A 19964-nucleotide genomic window follows, 5' to 3' on the forward strand; every position below is an offset into this window, starting at 1 on the left:
TACTTACATCCATGTAACATCCAGTATATAATGATGAACTATGATATATTAATGACACTTTTAAGAATAGATGATTTCAACATCCTGGCCAAGATACTATGTTAGTGGACTTCCATTTACTGTTTCTTGGTCTTATAGGACATATTGGGACACATGTAGAAATAAATTGCCTATTAATTTTTTAAAATGTTCTCTGGAAATCTTGAAAAGCGTTCATTTTAGGGTCTGGAAGAACTGGGTTCAGATCCTGATTTTTTCAACTTATTAGCTGTGTGGGTAAGTTACTAAGCCTCTCTGGGCTTCAGTTCCTTCATATGTGAAATGGAAGTGATAAACTTAACTGCATAGGATCAAATGAGATAATGTGTGTGGAGTGACTGGCACTTGATAGGTTTCTATTCAATATTCATCTTCCTTTTCCTTGCATTCCTGTGTTTTGTTTCCTTCTTTTTTCTTCTCTTGGGTACAGAAAAATATAGCCAAAGAGACTTAAAACTATATATACTGAGTAACAAATGATGTGTGTCTTAAGCATATTTTAGGAACTTACATGGTCTGGGTTGAAAAGAAAACCCATTCACTAGACTTGACAGTCAAAGACCTGTTCTACATTAAGCCTTGTATGTAACCTGTTCCATATTAAGCTTTGAAAAGATTGCATTAAACTTTGCATTGATACATATTGTTTAAGATTTGTGTTTGGATTTAATACCCTCAGCTTTCAGTAAAGGGAAAAACAGTCTCTGACCAAAAAACAAAGCAAAACAAAATGAGCTTTTTAAAAGCAGGCTAAATGAATACTGCGGCCTGAGATTGCTGAATGTTTTATTGAGTCACTGTTTCACGCCCACCTTTTCCTGTCTTGTAACAGTTTGCAGTTTTGACTATCTGACATGACTAACCGTTGCAAATCTAACTGATTACAACTGTCAGTGAGTCTGTGTAACAGAGGCTGGTATCTTCTTCTGGAGAAAGAAATCCTAATCTGCTACCAAGCTTTTCCCTGTCTCCCTCCTCAGCCCCCCCATTCATCACTTTTAGCTCATTAATTAGAAACATCAGATGTAGTATTTCCATGAAGCACACCCTCTGCTAAAAGCAAAAATTCATATTTACATTGGGAGATGTCCTGTACGTTTAGCAAAAAAATAAGTCATTGTCAGGGCGTTATTTCAAGATTTAACAGCAAGGAAGTATGTTAGGGAAGGGGTGGGCAGGGAGGAGAAAATCTTTGTTCCAGTAATGATGAAATCATCATACCACAGGCACATTAAGGCCAGGACAGGAGACACTGGCTCCTGTTAAAATGATTCCCATAAGAACCTTCCTCTTTCATCTTCTTATTGTAGTGCAGTTAAGCAAATGAAATGCTAAAGCCATGTGAAGTAAATAACATAATCAACAGTGATTTACTATTGTTCTCTCATGGGGTCATGACCTAATCCTAAATAAAGACTTCTAAAATTGTCTGTGTTTGGATGTGTTCCTGATGTTGGAGAAAACTGAAAGTCAGAGAACCCTCCTCAAGTGGACCAGGGTTTTTGTTTTCATTACAGCTACTGCTACTGAGCAGTTTTGTTTTGTTTTGTTTTGTTTTGTTTTTTGAGTTGGAGCCACCTTTTACAGTACTGCAGTGAAGGTGATGATCGTAACACTCAAAGACTTTAGTAACTTCCTAATGTGGCCATCAGAGGCGTTCTAATTTAGATTAAGGAGGCCTGACTGTTAATCTTGTCTTTGTTTCATTGCCTCGTCAGAGAAGTGTAAATGAAGTGTGGACATCTCTGCTATTGTATTGTTACCAATACTTTTTTTTTCCATACTTACTATGGGTTTTCCTTTTTTACATCTACAGGCAAGAGTTTCACCTTGACCATAACTGTCTTCACAAACCCTCCCCAAGTAGCCACCTATCACAGAGCTATTAAAGTTACAGTGGATGGACCCCGGGAACCCAGAAGTAAGTACTTGCCTTCCCATTGGAAATGGTAATAGAGTTTGCAGAGACCCTAGAAGGAATTTATCCTAAATAAGTTAATGCTATTTCATGTACATAGTTTCTTTGCAAAGTTTGCTACTTGCATATATTTTTAGTGAGGGACAGTTAGTACAACTTCACAGTTAGTAGAAAATAAAATTACACGTTTAACCTTTCCCACAAACTTGCTAAGGCCTACATAACTTTGGGACATGACTGAATAGTTATTCAGTCACTGCAACTATTTTCTAAGAAATTCTGCTCATTCAGTGTACACAGTAGACAGTGTAGAATAGACCCACAAGGACTGAGGAAGAAAACAATAAAATGAAAACTCTTGAGGTTAGTCAAAAAGCATTTGCATGTTTCCCATGGTCTAAGAATGTGTTTTAACTTTTTACCTCGCCCACTCAATTCCCTTTATAAAGAGCACACTGCTTAATTACAAAGAATTTATTTGCAAATGATAACTTGCTTGATTGTTACAACGCTGTTGTTTGGTCATGTTCTAGTAATTGTTATAGATAGTTTCTTTTAACATATAGAGTCAAACCCGGTTTAAATCCCCCTTGGTTTATTTGTCTGTCTGGACATCCAGAAGCTTTAACTAGCTTTAGTTTAATGAAGTGCACATAATCTGGGCTAATGTACATTTTCCTCCTAAATCTAAATTGATACAGGTTTGATTCCCCCTCCCCAAAAATGATTTGAACAGACTTGGCATAGCAGCATTTAAATGTACTTAGAGATTAAAGATTATTTGATATATACAACATTAAAAATTCTGTGCCAGTGGAAACATTACATAGAACTCTGCCTTTGATGAGTGAGTACATTGGAGACCTAGCCATTGTGTTTAGAGCTAAATTTGGTTTGTGGTGCGGATACAGCTGGCAGAAATATTTGTTATATAACGATACACCTGCCTAGACAGTGAGACTGGCATATCTTTTCTTCCATTAAAACTGAGAGAAAAGAGCTGGTAAAGTTTTGCCTCTGCCCAAGTGGCATGTCTTTTAGCAGTGGGAACATACGGTGCCTTCCGTTCCTCTTGCGGCTGTCTCTTTTCACGAGGGCTGACTGCTTGCCTGAACTAGGGAGGTTTCCTGCCTCAGAAGCCAGTCTTTGAGGTTTTTCTTTTCTCCTTTCATGTATATGGCGTTCGTCCAGGTTCACAATGTTGGGTCAGTGCTGGCCCTGCCTGTTCGGTTGAGAATGTCCTATTAGGCGGTAGCCATACCATGTCTCCGGTTGCACCAGTTCTCCGTTCAGAAGGGCCAGTGGTTATGCAGTGCTGGTGAAGAGAATAGAGCAGGGCTGTCTTGCCTGGTTTGGGGCTTTTCCTGGCTTTTCTGGATTGCCATAAATCAGGGATGCTGCCTTATGAGGGAAAGCATCTTCTAGCATTTTATCTAATTAGTCCTTGAGTTCCTGAAAAGGCAGGGACATTCATTTTGGTAATGCATAGAGCAGGAGAGTGGTCTTTTAACATTTAGTCCTACTAATACTTATCTTTTAAAGATGTTTCCTGCTGATCTCAGCTGCTTTTCTCAGTTCTTGGAAAAACCATTATTGTGTGTGTATGTGTCTGTGAATCTCTCTGTGTGGTTGTGTTCGTACACCCAAGAGTTGATGCTTAAAAGCTGGTGATTGGGAGAGGAAACAGGGAAGGGTGGGTACGACCCTGTTCGGAAAGATGTGACAAGAGGTAGCTTTGGGAAAGTCACTTCCCTTTCAGGCGAGGATAATATTACTTTGTTCCAAAGAGGATGTTGGCAGGGTTAATTAGCTGATAGGCCCAGTGCCCTGTAAAGGCAAAGAAGTGCAGTGAAAGCAGTGACTGCTGTGGGCAGCGGGGGCGGATAGTACAGGTGTGACCTGAGCACAAGCTGTGGCTGCTGCTAGGGTGTGAGGGTGCGAGGGGGAAGCAGATACAGATCTCGAGGGGCGGACCACTGCCCTAGGTCAGCCAGAGTTACATTTCTTGAGAACCAAAAATATCTATGAACAGGGAATGTCATTTCTCTGAGATCATGAGGTGATGACTTAGTGTCTGGATATTTGGATGGGTCTGGTGTCAGTAACATCTTCATCCTACAACCTGTGCTCTCTGTGTTGGATTATTTCCTTCTGCCCTGCTCTTGGCCATCCTGGACACTAAACGTTTGTAGTGTTGCATGCTTCTCAATATTGTGCTTTAATTTTGAGCCTCCTTGGTGTAGAAAATGCCCAGGATTTTCATTTTTTTTTCCAGCTGTGAATATAGTAGGATTTTGATTGATTGGTGTTATGTATATAATGCCTTCTAATGTGTATGATAAATCCTCTAGAACATGGTTTGGCAAACTTTTTCTATGAAGTTCCAGATAGTAAATAATCTCACCTCTGTGGCCTATATGATCTCTGACACAACTGCTCACCTCTGCCGTTGTAGCTTGAAAGCGGCTTTAGCCATTACGTAAATGAACAGTTGTGGCTGTTCAATGGTATCAAGTAAACTCGACTTACGAAACCAGGTGGTGGGTCAGGTTCGGCACACAGGTTGTTGTTTGCCAACTCTTGCTCTGTCTCAGTGATTTTAAACTGGTGTGTCCCAGGAATTTTTAACACATGCAACACCTGATTATTCAGTCAGGGGCACTGACCTCTTTTCCCTTAGACTGCCAAATAAAAACTGACTACAGCCAACACAACAACCGCCATCTGGCGTGAATAAATCAAAATTATGTCTATTTTTTTGGTCAGATCAGCAAAAAACATATAATACATATTTTTAGTGTGCTGCAGAATTTTAGTAATTAATTTCTGTCTGCCATGAGATGAAAAAGTCTGAAAATCACTGATCTAGAATTCGAAAGGGCTTTTTCTGTCCACTGTTAACAGAGAAGGGCTTTAGAAAAAGGCTTTCTTGAGGGGAGGAAAAAGAAAGATGGTTCATGCAATTGTTTTAGCCTCTTCTCCCACAAAATTATAATTCTTTCAGTAGTGATTGTTATAGAATTAATGTATGTCTGTTTATTACTGCAATGGTCTGAAGTTGAAGATTTTGTACTATTGATTCCTGTTAAGAAATTTCACTCCTTTCTCTGAATGTCAGAGTTTGTATTGAGAAGACTGCTTCTGGTAGACCAGGCCTTTTGAACAAGGACAAATTCTGGGCTAACTGGCTGGGTCTTTATTCAGCATAGCACAGTGATTAAGAGTGTGGGCTTTGGTGTCTGTCTGCATTTAAATCCCAATACCACTTACTAGTTGGTAGGCAAGTTGTCTAACTTCTCTTTGCCTCAGTTTGCTTATCTGTTAAAATGAGAATAATAGCATCTTCTTCATCAGTTGCTGCAAAGATGTTAAATGATGTAAGGTATGTAGAATGCATAGCTCAGTGACTGTCCTGTAGGAGGTACTCATTAAGTGTTAGCTTTTATTACAGCAATTTCCTTCAATGTCAGAAGTTTGTTGTAAGTTTTGCTTATAGTATGCTTCCAGGAAATAGATACCATCTAGATTCTGTTCTCTAGTGAATTATATTTTTCCTTGCAGATGGCTTTACTAATTTCTGCTCATTAGTAAATGACACTAATAAGTGTTATAAATTGTGTCTTGAGCAGGTATTCATGCTGCCTGGAGACAGCTGTGCAGAACTAATGATTAATACACTTTGTTTGCCGCAAAGTCCAAGAGAGGATGCTGTGGCCCCAGTGCCCCCTCCGAGGCCCTGCTTATCAACACATCTGCCAAAACTTGCTTTTCACTCAAAAATCAGAAAGGTTTTATCCTTCTATGTTTTCTGTCTCTGGCAGCTGAACCAGTGCTGTCACATCACAAACAACTTCTCTACTTAATATACACATCTGGCGTTGGCAGTTGGACTAACTTCATAAGAACACATGATCATCACTCATTACAAGATTAAAAAGTACCCCATGGCATCATTGATGTTTTTTAACTTTGATCTTTTTCAGTTGTGATTCATCTCAGTTATAAAACTTCCCTTTAAAGGAACATAGCCGATGACTTATTAGAACCTTCATCTTAAGTAGCGTAAACATGAAAACGGTGCACATCTTTACAAAATGCCATTTATTTTCTTTGCCAGCTTATCATTTTAAGACATGACATCATACTTAAGATCCCAAATTTGTAAGTCTTGTGTTTAGGCAGGGTGTTTTGACCTTCTGTTGGCAAGTTAGCTCTGAGGAGCAACTGCCTATGTTCTCCAGCCGGAGAAGTAGCAGCAGCAGCAACAGTAATGTATTTGGATACCTAACTCTTTTAAACATCAGTTTCTATTAGGTTCCTTTGTTCCATGTATGCGCTTGATTCCAACTGCAGTCTGACATAAAGAATTTCTACAGCAAAATGAAGCCTTGGTTAACAATGTTAGATTCTATGGTAGTGGCCCCAGGTTCGGGGAGAAGACTGACGGCAAAGGGTTAGTTGGATGCGCAGAGGATGGAAAAAGTAAGCCACTTTACATAGTTGGAACTCTTTTAATTCTCTTGCCATTTTTTCAGTTATCTATTGCTAAGTAACAAACCATCCCAAGACATAATGGCTTAAAACAACAACCAGTTTATTACTTCTCATGATTCTGTGGGTTGACTGGCGTTCATCTGATGGGTGTTCTGTGGTCTTGCTTGGGGTCTTTCATGTGGCTGCAGTAAGTTGGTGGCTGATGCTGGAACATTCATAATGGCTTCATTCATACGCCTGGTGCTTTGGTGGGGTGACTGCAAGGTTAGGCTTAGGCTTGAATGATGGCACAGCGGGGCCTTTCTCTTTTTCCGTGTAGTCCTCGAGCCTTTCCCTCTCCTCATGGCCTCTTCATGTGGTCCCTCCATGTGGTTTCTCCAGCAGCGTCTGACTTCCTACATGGCAGTTCTGGGCTCTGTCATGTGCAAAATTGGGAGCTTTCAGGCCTTCCTAAGCCTTCTTATGGCTCAGAACTGTCATGGAGTTACTTTCTTCATGTGCTGGTTAAAGCAAGATACAGGTGTTGCATAAAGTCAAGAGGAGGAAACCCCACAAAGATACAAATGATGGGGGGCAGTCGTTCATTGGATCACTAATGTCATCAATTTCTGTAAGTGCTTAGATGGCAAATGTTATCATTGACAGGAGAAATTATTATTATTTTTTTTGAGGTGCCATTCTCTGAAAGGCCTCTTGACTTTTTAATCAGGAGGACATTTCTTCAACAAGTTTGGTAATTACCAGACAAAGTAGGCTGGGTATTACATTGTGGTGCTTGGTATTAGCAGGTCAGTATCAAGCTGAGCCAGATCAATACTTGTATGAGAGGAGAACATCAGGCATTTGAACATAGGTTATTAGCTTTGTCTGGCAACGTGGAAAGCCTGTAGTAGGAGTATCTTAAGAATCTTCAAATGGACAATCCTGAGCGTTTTATACTTTATATCACCTAGCTTTGAAAATTCTCACTTGCCAGCACACCTGCAAACTAGATACCTAACACAGGTGAATGGGTTTCTAAGGGTTTTGTGTGTCAGACCCCAGGAAAGTAAATCATAGTGACTCCAAATGGGAGACCAAAGCCAACATCTCTGTTCTTACTGCTGGGTCACTACCGTTCGTCATTGACCAGCTATTCATTCCGACCTGTTGGGAGAAAGGAGAAGCTCCACCTTTCTTCCCCAGTGACCTGGCTTCTTTCCCACAGGTTTAGAGTACATGGCTGCAACACTACTCTGCCTGGCTCCATTTGTGACTTCTGTAGGGACTGACACTTAGGTGAGCGAGAGGTTATGGGGAAGTGCACGGTCACGTCTATGTGTCTAGGACGGCCTCGGCACCCTGGTTCACTCAGCTTGTGAGGCATAAGGTCCTGCAGCCACACTGTTTTCTTTTCCTCTTTGCTTCTCCCTACCTGTGTCCAGTTCATCAACAGATTTTTAAAAATTCTTTATAGAACATTTTATACTTCCATATTCTTGTGACTCTTCCAATTGCAGAAATTTTACCTTATAAACTTAAGGTAACAGACTTAAACCAGAGTGGTCTGGACACAGCATCATCCCATTTTTCTCTTGTGCTGTTTCACCCAGTTCTGAGACTGTTTTCCCACCCAGTGAAGGGCGGGGAGAATGGAGGGCTAGATGTTTGCTCTCCCGCATTCCAGACGATGTCAGTGACAGTCACGTTCATCCTCCACTACCTTTCATCCCAGTTGGGTGAAAGATAGGCTTTTCATGGTGGCTGGCCCCATGTCCTTTGCTTATTTATCCATGGTGGATGCTTATTTAGAGGTTGGTCACATGGAAAAAGGGATAGGGAACATCTGAAATGTGTTGGATGGAGGGATAGCACAAGGATATTTTTGAGGTTATTTGATACGTCTGGACACAGTTCTTGTATTCACAGTCTTGCTGTCTCTGAAGACAATTTGAGAAAACCTCGACAGGCCTCGTACCGTATTCCTGAAGCCATAGGCCTGAATTTTAGTTCTTAGAGCAAAGCATTGGAAAAGCCTTGACTTCTTGACTTACAGATTTTAGCCCTTTCTTTTCTGTCACTGTGTCCAAGGAATGGACGTTGTGGGTAAATGCCATGTTTTCATATTTCGAAGTCAGCAAATGTAAGCAGCAGTTTGATTGTTATAAATATTAATCATTTGGTCACTAGTATATAAAACATTGCTGAAAATCTTTGACTAAAGAGGATAACAACAGTTAAAAAAACTGTTCCCCTTTTTCCTTTCTTTAAGGAGAATGGAGAAGGGGGGTCAGAAGCTCTGGTGGAGGTTATGTCTGGTGGTTGGTGGAATGTGCTCTTGAGAAGAGCAGTTTTAAATCTCTTTCAGTACTTTTTTTTTGTTGACTGACTGTCAGGAGCTGGGAAGATGGCCAAGAAGGAAATGACACATCGAGAGGCATTTGTGTTGTGCAACAGTCTGTGGATCTGATGCAAGGATATATGGCCTGTTTACACATTCCTTCGCGAGCAGACTGCATGGCAGTAATTTAATTCAGCAGCACATGGCATGCTGCAGCAAGGAGCTGTGGCCTTCACATCCTTTCATGGCAAATTATCACAGCCGTTAAAACATGCTTGTGTCCCTCCTTTGCACTCTTCCCTGGCTTCCCAGCTCTACGTATGCTTTCTCATTGTATTGGACTTGCATTAAGGAGCTGTGGCTTTCCAATAAGAGCACATTTTCCACATGCATGTGTTCCAGTTGATATATTAACTTCGAACTAAATATAGCACGACAGGTTTTCAGGAGCTGCGTGTTCTCTAAAAACACACATATACTTGATCCAAATGTGTCAGTAGTTTGTATCTTTGTGTAGGCAGAAATCATTCATTCTTAAAACAGTGTGAGGGACTTGGGAGATTTATTTATTTATTTATAAATGAATTTTCCTTCCCCAAAGAGATAATTTCTGGTAGGCCACTGAACTACTTTTCTTCTATTTTGTTTGCGCCAATTTCTTCAAGGAGAGCTGGACCAGAGGAGAATAGGATATACTTAAAAATAACAGAGAAAAAGGATTCATTGTGTTGTTCTTCATATTCATACTTGTTCCTACCCTGCATATTTTTAGGATACTTTATGATGTCAACTAAAGCACATCTTTGATCTTCACATAAAATCTCAAAAGTTTTTATTTATGCAAATACAGAAAATAATTGCTCGTTTTTCAAGTAACCTTTGGAAATTAAGAGAGTGCATAAAAGCCATTTAGATTGAAAATATTAATTTAAGATCATATGCAACAGTTCAAGTAGGAGCCTGCATGTGAGATGTGGTGCTAAAGCAGCAAAGGAGGGGCTCCCCGTTCCTCCCCAAGTTTCTCTGCTACTGTGCACGGGCAGCTAAAATCTATTTGCTGGTAAACAGAAGCACTTCATTAAAATTTAGGATTAAGGTTTAAATCCAAATACCTCTTGAAAAGCTAACTCAGACTTAATTCGTATTAAGAAAAAAATAAGTGATCTAGAACCCTTTTTTGGGGACAGGTTTGGGGAGATAACGGGAGAGTGACAGTGAGGCCCTGGGCAGCAGAAAGTGAAGGCCGGGCGGGCAAGGGTGCGGGCGGCGTCTGCCAGCCCTGAGGGCAGCCGTTGCCAGCTCAGCATCACAGTTGCGCTGCAGGTCGGCCACAGCAGCGTGCGTTCCTGACGCTTTTCAGGTGTGGTGTATTATGAACAGCACAGGATTTTATAATTTTAAGGTACGAGTTTTGGGTTTTTATACTTCTATACTTCCCTCTCTTTGCAGGTATTTTCTTTTTACCGAGTATTTCTTATCCAGCTTTTCTCTAGATACATGCCAGCCTTCCTCCTCTACTGGTTTGAAAATTATCTATCTTAATACAATTAATCATGATCTCTGTCCACCTCTTGAATAATATAAGCCCTTTAGTGTCCTTTCAACCAGAGTCAACCTCTCTCTTTCTAATGTTCTTATCTGGTATTTTCATCCTTGTTTTACAGTCCCTGGGTTAGGCACTAACGGTGTTTAAACTGTTTACTTGATATTTATCTATATGATTATTGATTTGTTCGCTTACTCTTCCTTCTTGCATTTCAGTTCTTCCTTCAGATTCATCTTCCTTTTTCTTTTCTTCCCTTTTGTAATCCTCACCTGAGGACATGCTATTGGATTTTGGAGAGAGAAGAAGGGCAAGAGAAAGAAACATGGATGTGAGAGAGAAACACGAGGTACCGGACCCACCAGCTTTTGTGGTATGGGAGGACGCTCCAACCAGCTGAGCCACACCGGCCAGGGCAGTTTCCTTTTTTTTTTTTTTGATGATCCTTCACTAGTTATTCAGTGAGAGCCTGTTAGTGGTAAATGCAGTTTTTGATCCTAAAAGCATCATTTTTGTGCAGACTGGCTGCCCACATAATGTGAGTTGAGAGGCAGCTGCTGAAAGTCTCTGCTCTGAGTGCTGGAGAGCCACACTAGTGGTCATTCATTTGTGGTAAGATTTTTCAGGCCATTATTAACATGTTAGTTGGAATATTTAAGGGAATGGGATGCAAGACAAATATATTTTCATGTAAGATGGAGGAAGGGAAATGTATACCTTTCACCATGGGGCACTCTGAAGAGTCCAGGCTATCTGGTATAGAAGTGGGAGAGAATGTTCCCGCAGAGCGGGAGAAGGCAAAGAAAGGAGCATAGAGAGAGAAAATGAAATCCTCCCTGTCTCCATCCATTTTGCCTTGGGCAAGTCCTAAGGTGCTTGGTAACTTTCTGTCCAAATTTGTGCTTAAAACTCCATCATTACAGTTGATTCTCAGAGGTCACCTGGCTGTTGCTCATTGAACAACCAAAGCAGTATTTCTTAGATGTTGATATCAACACACTTTCTGTCATTTTAGTGGAAGTACAGGACTCATAAACAAAAGATGCTTCTTTCACATGGCAAGTGAGTCACTCAGTGAAGAAAATAGATGTGTGGACTAAGAGGAGCTTGGTTTGGAGAGCCGGGAGGCCAGGGTGTGGCATCGTGGACGGGGAGGCTCCAGGGTTGGCGCTGTGAGCCTGTCGTTAGAGCTGTGCAGGCAGGGGCTGGTGGGGAAGAGGTCAGTGGACAGTAAAGCAAGCTGGTACTTTCTGCCTTTCTTTTAACCCTCAGACTGCATATGTACCCTCTGTGATGTGCATATTCTCATTTTCTACCTTCTTGGCATTGATTTTCACGAGCTACACCTTGGGTAAAAATTCTAGCATGCACTTTGGTGGCTTAACCTGGACTCTAGGCCTCCTTAGGGTTGGCTCTGGAAATCAGTAGAAAAACATGGGCCCTTCAAGGAGATTATGAAGATATCAAAACACAGGCTATTATACCGGAAGTGAGAAGAACTATAGATGTGTAAAGAAGCCGGGTGATGGTGAAGACTGGGTTACAAATTTGAGAGCTTTGGCTTCTGTTTCACCTCTTCATTCATTCTCTCTTACAAAAACAAGTAACAATGTGTTTGTACCATGAAATATCACAGTAGTTTAACAGGAAATTTATCTATATGGGTAGTTTGTATTTAAGATGTGGGGTTAGTTATGGTTAAGGGAATTGGAGGACTGGAAATTGTTGAGCCTCAGTGCTATCTTAGTGATCTCAAATCACAACTTCTCTCCAGGACAATTTCTTCATCCTTTAAATGGAAATAGACATGAAGACAACTTCAGAATAGCTGGGAGTAACTCCTAAGGAATGATCATAAAGCACTTGGCACACATGAAGGGCAACTTAAATACCAAATAGTAATTATGTAGCGCCTTTCTGCCAAGGAGTTCCAAACACTTAGACATTACCTCACTGATTCTCTTTACATCCCTTTGAGGGATGCATTATGCATTTTACAGGTGGGTAAACCGAGGCATGGATATTTGAAAACTCATTTGCTCTGTCACTCTGCAAGTCAGCAGATGATTTATGGAAGTGGGCAGGGAGCCCAGGTCTCTTCATGTTCAGTTATCCACTACTAAAAACTCCCTGATGCTTTGTCATTAAAGTTGAGGAAGCTCCTGGTGTTAGGCCCAGGGTATTCTTGGTTGATGTTATGAAGTAGAGTTACCTAGGAAGCAAGCCTGGTGATGTAGTAGTTTTACTGTATAGGAAATAAGTCGCAAGGTCTAAGGCCTCACACAGAAAGCATATATATAGTTTGTAATTGTGTGTGTTGTTGCGTAAGCCTTGAGTTCATTAAGGTGAAAGTTTAACAGAGCTGAAAACACCTTATTTTGTGAGATGAAAATAAGTTGTGTAAGTTAACCTTCAATAGAATCTCACTTTGAATACCAGTGAATAGTTAGTACTTGGACAAAAGTTTACTTTAAAAAAAAATCACAGAAGTAGAAAAGGTAGACAAGCACGTGATAGAAAAATTAGAAAATAAAAGTTAAAAGAAGAAAATAAAAAGTGTCCACAATCGCAGCTCCAAAGATTATCACTGCTAATGTTTTGATACACAGTCTCCTGAATATTCTTTTACGATAATGCTAGTAATTTTGTGAGGGTAACAGCAGCAAGGAAATAGCATCAGGAAAATGATGGAATGCTACAAGTGGCATGATTATGTTCAAGCTGAAAGGAGGGAGAATAACTGGAAATGATATTAATTGCTGTAAAGAGCAGGAGCAAGACAGTGGGGACACAACAGTTTCCAGTTAATGTCTTGGAGGAGGCTGCAGCCGTTTCTGTGATGGGGAGGGCTAGCCTTGCCTGAAAGGCTCAGATGAAATGCATCTAGAAGGACCCCTTCCTCCCATTGTCCCGTCTCACCACCGAAAACACCATCCTCATTTATAACAGTTGCCACAAACTTTTTCATGACAAGTAGAGATATGCTTTAAAATGTAAATATTTCTGGCAATGGAGGCATTTATCCCCTCAGCCACGATTTCTGAGTGTGTACTGTTAGCCAGGTGCCAGGCTTACAAAGCAAAGCAGACATGATCCCCGCCTTTGAGGAGCCTACATTCTATGGGGAAGCCAGACAAGAAACAAGTAAATGAACGAGTATCTATAATTGCATCTAATTGCGAATTGTGGTAAGTGCTATAAAGGGCACTGATGTATTAATAAAGAATAATGGGGCATCAGGGGACAGATAAGAACCTATTCCAAATGTGCAGGAAAAGGCCTCTTTGAGGAGGTGATGTTAGAACAGATAAAAAGCCAGCCCTAGGAAGAGTAGGGAAGAAATTTTGAGGCAGAGGACGCATATCATGTGTAAAGCCCTGAATACGATCAGTGTTAGAACCAATATCTAATCTGGATAGATGAGAGGGCATGAGAAATGCCTAAATGGTTAAGAAAAGGTTGCCAAATGAGTTGACTAGAACCACATACCCAAGAGTTACCTATTTTATAACTCTAGCCAAGGCAGTTGGGGCATACTTGGAGGAGCACAGAGAGGTTCTCCATGTCCATCCCCACCGGCTCCAAACCTCCCTCATTTGCTGTTTACCAAGAGGCCTGAGATCCTTCTTGGAGTTCAGGCTTTGAGGGCAGAGGAGAGATGTTCTTCGCAATGTTCTGCAAAGGATACAGCATTTTAAGGCATTTTTGGTTAACAACTTGATTTAAATAGCGGACCAGATCAGATTAGCTAGATACTCATTTTATATCAGATCGTGTAGGGAAAGTGGGTTGGGGAAGACCTGGAAGAGCGCTGGTGAGGGCGACTGCGTGGGTCTAGGGGGAGGGGCACGGCTCCTCTGTTGGTCAGCAGGAATACCGGGTCCTGGAGAATGTGTTTTTCTTAGAGAAGGAGCCATAGAAGCAGGTTTGTATTAAAAATAACCCAAACAAAGCAGTAGGTTACCTATTCAAGTAGATTCTCTGGATTGTGTGTAATGCAGTAAAGTCTTGGGCTTTTATGGACAAGAAGCAATTCCAAAGGTGAGCAGGGTTTCAAAACATAAGAGCAACATGGAAAACTTAAGAATGTTTAGCAAAGAGCATTGATGTTGATTAAAGGATTGTAAAATTGAACCTATAAGGATAAGTTGAAAGACTTGGGATTATTTAGCTTCAAGAAGAGGAGACTGAAAAATGACTTAATAACAGACTTCAAAATTATGAGGAGTTATTAAGCTGTGTATGGTGACCAGCTGTTTTGTTACTGGCACAGCCAGGGGAAGAATAGGTTTCTAACTGAAGCATGATAGATTTAGGTTAGATTTTAAGAAGAACTCCTTGACTATAAGAATTGTTAATAAAACAGGTTACTAAAGGCCAAGGGTTTGACTGGAGGGCTTTTCATTCAAATCCCTTCCATCTTAGTGATTCTGTGTGTGTTTATGAAGTGCAACAAAGCTCCACCTTTCTGCTTTTAAAATCAAAGGCCTGATTTCTGTTTCCCATTATAATTCTGAAGCTCAGAGTCACAGAGGTTTGTAGACATAAATGATGAGGGTAATTTGTCTTACTTCAATGGCCATTAGAATCTTTAATTGAGAAAAATATGACCAAAAAGAGGAGCAGATCTGCCACATGATCAAAAAAATTGTTATTGATAATCAGAATAGATGCTTTACTAAGAATTTGGGACTGAGGGAGGGTGAGACTATTTTATTGTTAGAAAAACTCAGGTTTATTTGACTTGTATATGCCAGATACAAAAGGTAGGGTTTTATGAAGTGGGTTCATTTTTCTCTGTTCCTTTCTACTGGGAAAAATTAAAAACATTTCCAGGTGACACCAGAGTTCATATAACCTGGAGCTCGAGAGATGCAATCCAAAAATCACCCTCAAGGAATTTATCTGCACAGAGAAGGAAGGAGAGGAAATAGGCAGGATTTATTTTTGAAAACAAACCCTCCTGCATTTAAAAGCTGGCAAAGCAGTGAAGCTGAGCAGAGGAGAGCTGAGAGAGGCTGACTGAATATGCTGCTCCTTTCAGGGAAGCAAAGAGCCCAGCTTCCTGGGTTAGCCTTTCTCCGTAAAGCTGGGTGTCAGTTTTTGTTTTTGAATTTTTCCATAACCTTCTCTTTAGCTTATTAAATACCTGTCTGAGCAACTTTTGTAATAATCAGTTAGCACACTTGCAGATGGTTTGCTTTAAGCACTTACAGGTCGCTTATGAAACTAGGAAAAACAAAGTGCACACGCACACGTAGTGTTCTCAGATGAGTTCTTTGTTTTGAACTCAGTGGATGTAATTTTCCCTAAAGGAAAAAAATAAAGAGACTGAAGAAGCAGACTTCGAAACAGGTGACATGACTGGGAAGAAGGCTGCATGGGTGTGGTGCTAAGCGAGGGGAAAGGGAAAAGGCTCAGGGAACATGTTTTTCTTTCCTCCCAAAAATAACCTGTGCTCCTTGGTTCATGAAGTGCGTTTAGACCCTTGTGCACTACTTTTTGCCTTCCCACAGCATCATCACTGTTGGAGAACCACCCACAGCCATGGCTGGGGCAGAAGTCACAACCCACTCCCTTTTACTGGCTTCCTTTCTTCCTTGTCTGTGAGATTTTCTTTGTGGCCTTGGCACTTTCGGACTTTATTTAGTTCTTTTCACGGTTTCTACATTTGGGTCTCTCCTACCCCTCATCCTCAGATAATTTATTTTCAAAACCCCTTCTAAGGAGTCTTAAAAACTAGAGCTACCTTTTCCATAGGAAAAGATGACTTAGGGATTTGCGGCCTTTCTTTTCTGCTCTTGAGCCAAAAGATTATACTGGGAAGAAAAGCAACCTAACAGAGGTGTTATATAAAAAGGAGCCCTCTTCTGAAAACTTAGTTATAGGAAAAGCCTCTTCATATACAAGATGGGCACAGTGGAAGGGCATTTGTCCCTTATTTTCTGTGCTATATTTGAAACACTGTGAACTAAGTGTGGCTCTATTTCCCTAAGGAGTAAGCTGTGAAACTGATACTGTTGGTTTATCTGAAGCAGCAGAAGACCCACTGGTGTACCTGCAAAAGCTGTTTGGTTGTCTGCTCTTTCCTGAGTTCTTTCTTCCTTGAAGACTTAAGACTTACGAACCAACTTCCCTTTCCTTTAGAGAAACTGTGATAGAGATAGATTGGGAACCTTCTGTGGCTAGGGCTTTCTAGAAGGTTGGACACACGGCCATGATAATATCTAAAGTGTAATCCAGGAGGAGCGAGGTTTTTAAAAAGGTCCTAAGATTTAAAGAGAGGGAGAGTGGATGATGTGGATAGAGTGTCAGTAGAAGGTCCTGTGCTTTGATCACTTCTCAGGGGATTCCCACATGGACTTTCCTTGCGCATTTTTAGAACTCTACGTTGGTGGCACAGATCAGACATAGCAAGGAAATTTGCTGGAGCCAGGGATGCAGGAGCTTTTAGATTCTCTAATCAGGAAAGCACAGATGGATAAAGTGTAGGATATATGCCCATTTTGTTATTTACAGAGCATATATTTGCCCCTTTTTAATACGCTATATATTGGTTGTATATATTCTGAGATGTGAGGCAGCAGTTCCTTGGTAGAGCCAAGTAGCTAGAATAACCCAAGAAGGAGAGGTGCCTTTCTCTTTACCTTCATCCAGGTTGTCTAGGATCTGTGCTGAGGATGCTTTTTGATTGTAGTTAATTTGTCATATACTAGTCCAGTGGTGGCATAGGAACAGAAGTTGGTTAATAGGAAGAGACTTTACGAGGTGTACCAGCACCAAGCATCCTTTTCCTGCAGAGGGTTAACCTTCCATCACCAGTGGCAGCTGGGAGGAGCCCTCATGCGGTGTGGAGTCACCACTTCATTCTCTTTTGTTAGAAGAACTGGACTACGAGTAAATAAAAATTTGCAACTGAATTGGAAAAACTCTGACACTGAAGATGAAATGTAGCTTTTGCAGCATGAGATTTGTGGCACAAACTGACCAGAGGAAGGAAATCTGATGATCTAGATAGATGCCTCTGGTTATTACCACTTTTGCTGTGTGCCTCTGTGCTAGGAACTCAACAGGATGAGTCAGATATAGCTGTAAATAAAAAATTTTATGGGAAAGGGAGAGATCCTTGTGTTTGAAGGAGTAGGTGACATTTCTGGCTAATTTATAAATGCCTCCTTTCATTCTTTTCAAAATTGGAATAAGTTACATCCAAAAGTCTGTTGGAAGAAAACCATATTTTTTCTTCTTTTTCTAATACTGTAAAGAACTCCTGAAGTGGAGTCATATTTGCGTTCTGTTCCTAGTTCTATCCCTGGTACTATTTGGCCTGTTTCTAGAATGGATTTCGATAGTTTTTACATTAGGAAAATGTTGTCATACTGTTCTCTTCCACATTTAGCCAGGCTACTGGAAGACTCATGGGTTTGTAAATAGTTTAAAATAGCTGCTTTAAAAATATTCTTATTTGTACACTAGGATCTTAAATTTGAAGAGCTCTACACATTTACAAAGTTCCTATAGCAATTCACTGAAATTCTGATGTTGATACATAGACCCCTTTATTCTCAGTAATTTTGGTAATTAAAATAAGTTAACTTTAGGAAGAAAAATCCATTTTAATAAAATAAATAAATTTTAAAAATATATTTATTTCTACATTGATTGAATGAATGTTTAGAGCAAGCCTGCTCTGTGTCAGCGCTACTGAATGCTAAGTGTTGATGAAATAACTTTGAGAGTCTAACTTGAAAGAGCCACAGCAAAATTGGGAATAAGGCCTAGGGTAGGATCCAGCCTTATGTTGAACAAATCAGGAGATAAATGGCTTATTTTATAGGGAAAATATGCGGGGTTCCAACTTTTATTTTAATAACTTATGAAAGTTCATGACAAATAAATTGTACTTGTCTGTTGTCTACTTTCTGGCAAAAACCACGTCTGCTTACAGTTTCCAGTCCCTTTGTTCCTACCACTCCTGCTGTCTGCTCTCTCTGAGAAGTCCATCCTGCAAGCTTCGACTTTATCTCAGTGTATGTTGCATTTCCATTCTCTTCACTTCTCTGTCAATCACTAGACCTGTTTTCTTTACCAGCACCTTTAAGCTGTCTTTCTCTCTCTATTTTTCCCTACCACCAGACTGGGTGAGCACTTCTCTGCTTTACAAAATGGGCTTCTGAGTACATTTTGATTAGCAGAAAGGATTCCAAAGCTAGACTGTAACAAAATTCATCCAATTCAAAATGTGTGTGTGTATTGTGGAGTGTGGTAGGGGGTGTTGGAGGATAAAAACTAATGTTCATTAATTTTGAGGCTCTGCGCTGGATGCTTTACACGCATATTCATTCACTTCTCTTTTACAAATGAGCAAACTGAGGCCTAAAGAGGTTGAATTACTGACCCAAGTTTTTCAAAATTGGAGAGTCAGCTCTGTTTTGTGACTTCAGGTTGGTGTTTTCTCTGCTGTTTGATAACAAAGGCTTTGAATATCTGTGAGTAATTTTTAGGGGAAAACTTTATAGAAGTTTATGTCAGAGGTTTAGACAAATCTAAACTTAGAGTCTCAAACATTATTTGTAGTTCTTTTATTTGTCCTCAGTACCGTGTGAAGCATGAATGACTAGGGGTGCAAGGGCAGGGACCAGGGTACAGAGGGTCTCATGTGACCATCAGCTATGTAAATTTACTCCTCTGAGCCTTGTTTATCTTTACCTAAGCCATCTTTTCCTCTTAGAGAAATTAGAATTATTATTAGTCACAAAAAATGAATATTCTTACCTGCTATCCAGGATTTGTTTTTTCCAATTAGTCTTTAATGCCACCATGGGTAAATGCTCTGCTGTTGTAGAGAAGCAGTAATACTTTTAGTTTCAGTAGTTTATGTGGTAATATACTGGTTTGGGTGGAAATACGTTTGTGGGACTAGTAACAAAAACATATGTAATGTTCAGTGCTGCCCCATTGTTCTTACATTTTAAATAACATTTAATTTTCAGATTTAATATTTTAAGAGCAATTCATAGTAAAATTGAGAAGGTACAGAGAGATTCCCTGTTTACCCCTTGCTTGCCCCCCACTCCTTATGCATAGCCTCTCCATTATCAACATCCCCCTTCAGCGTGGTATGTTTGTTATAGCTGATGAACCTACATTGACTAACACATGATTACCACCCAAAGTCTTTATTTTACATTAGGGTTCACTCTTGGTGGTGTACATTCAATGGGTTTGGGCACATGTATGATGACATGTATCTATCATTGTAGTATCATACTTGGTAATTTCACTGCCCTAAAAATCCTCTGTGCTCCACCTGTTCATACCCTGCCCTCCCCATCCCTCAAAACCCCTGATATTTCTACTGTCTCCATAGTTCTGCCTTTTCCAGAGATATCATCATATAGTTGGACTCATACAGTATGGAGCCTTTTCAGATCGTCTTCTTTCACTGAGTAAATTTGCTTTTTGCATTTAAGTTTCTTCCATGTCTTTTCATGGCCTGATAGTGCATTCTTTTGAGGGTTTATAACAAAATGTTTATTGGTGCGTCATGTGTTTACATTAACTGGCTTTTTACCAGTACCAGTTAGTCTCAGATAACAAGCACTGTCTTTGGCTAAATTTTACAGTGAATTTTTAGAACGTCTTTGTTG

General features: G+C 40.3%; 1 protein-coding gene across 2 annotated transcripts in view; it reads left to right on the forward strand.

Moving 5' to 3' along the window:
* RUNX2 (RUNX family transcription factor 2) overlaps nucleotides 1–19964 on the forward strand; it is a 119670-nt gene that overhangs the window by 13475 nt on the left and 86231 nt on the right. For both annotated transcript variants that reach the window (XM_054569441.1, XM_054569440.1), the window contains exon 3: nucleotides 1856–1960. In XM_054569441.1, the coding sequence (XP_054425416.1) occupies nucleotides 1856–1960 (105 nt within the window). The remainder of the gene's footprint in view (nucleotides 1–1855; nucleotides 1961–19964) is intronic.

Source organism: Pteronotus mesoamericanus, unplaced genomic scaffold (genome assembly GCF_021234165.1).
Source record: "Pteronotus mesoamericanus isolate MK-2021 breed Mesoamerican mustached bat unplaced genomic scaffold, CSHL_Meso_final contig_20, whole genome shotgun sequence".
Classification (NCBI taxonomy): domain Eukaryota; kingdom Metazoa; phylum Chordata; class Mammalia; order Chiroptera; family Mormoopidae; genus Pteronotus; species Pteronotus mesoamericanus.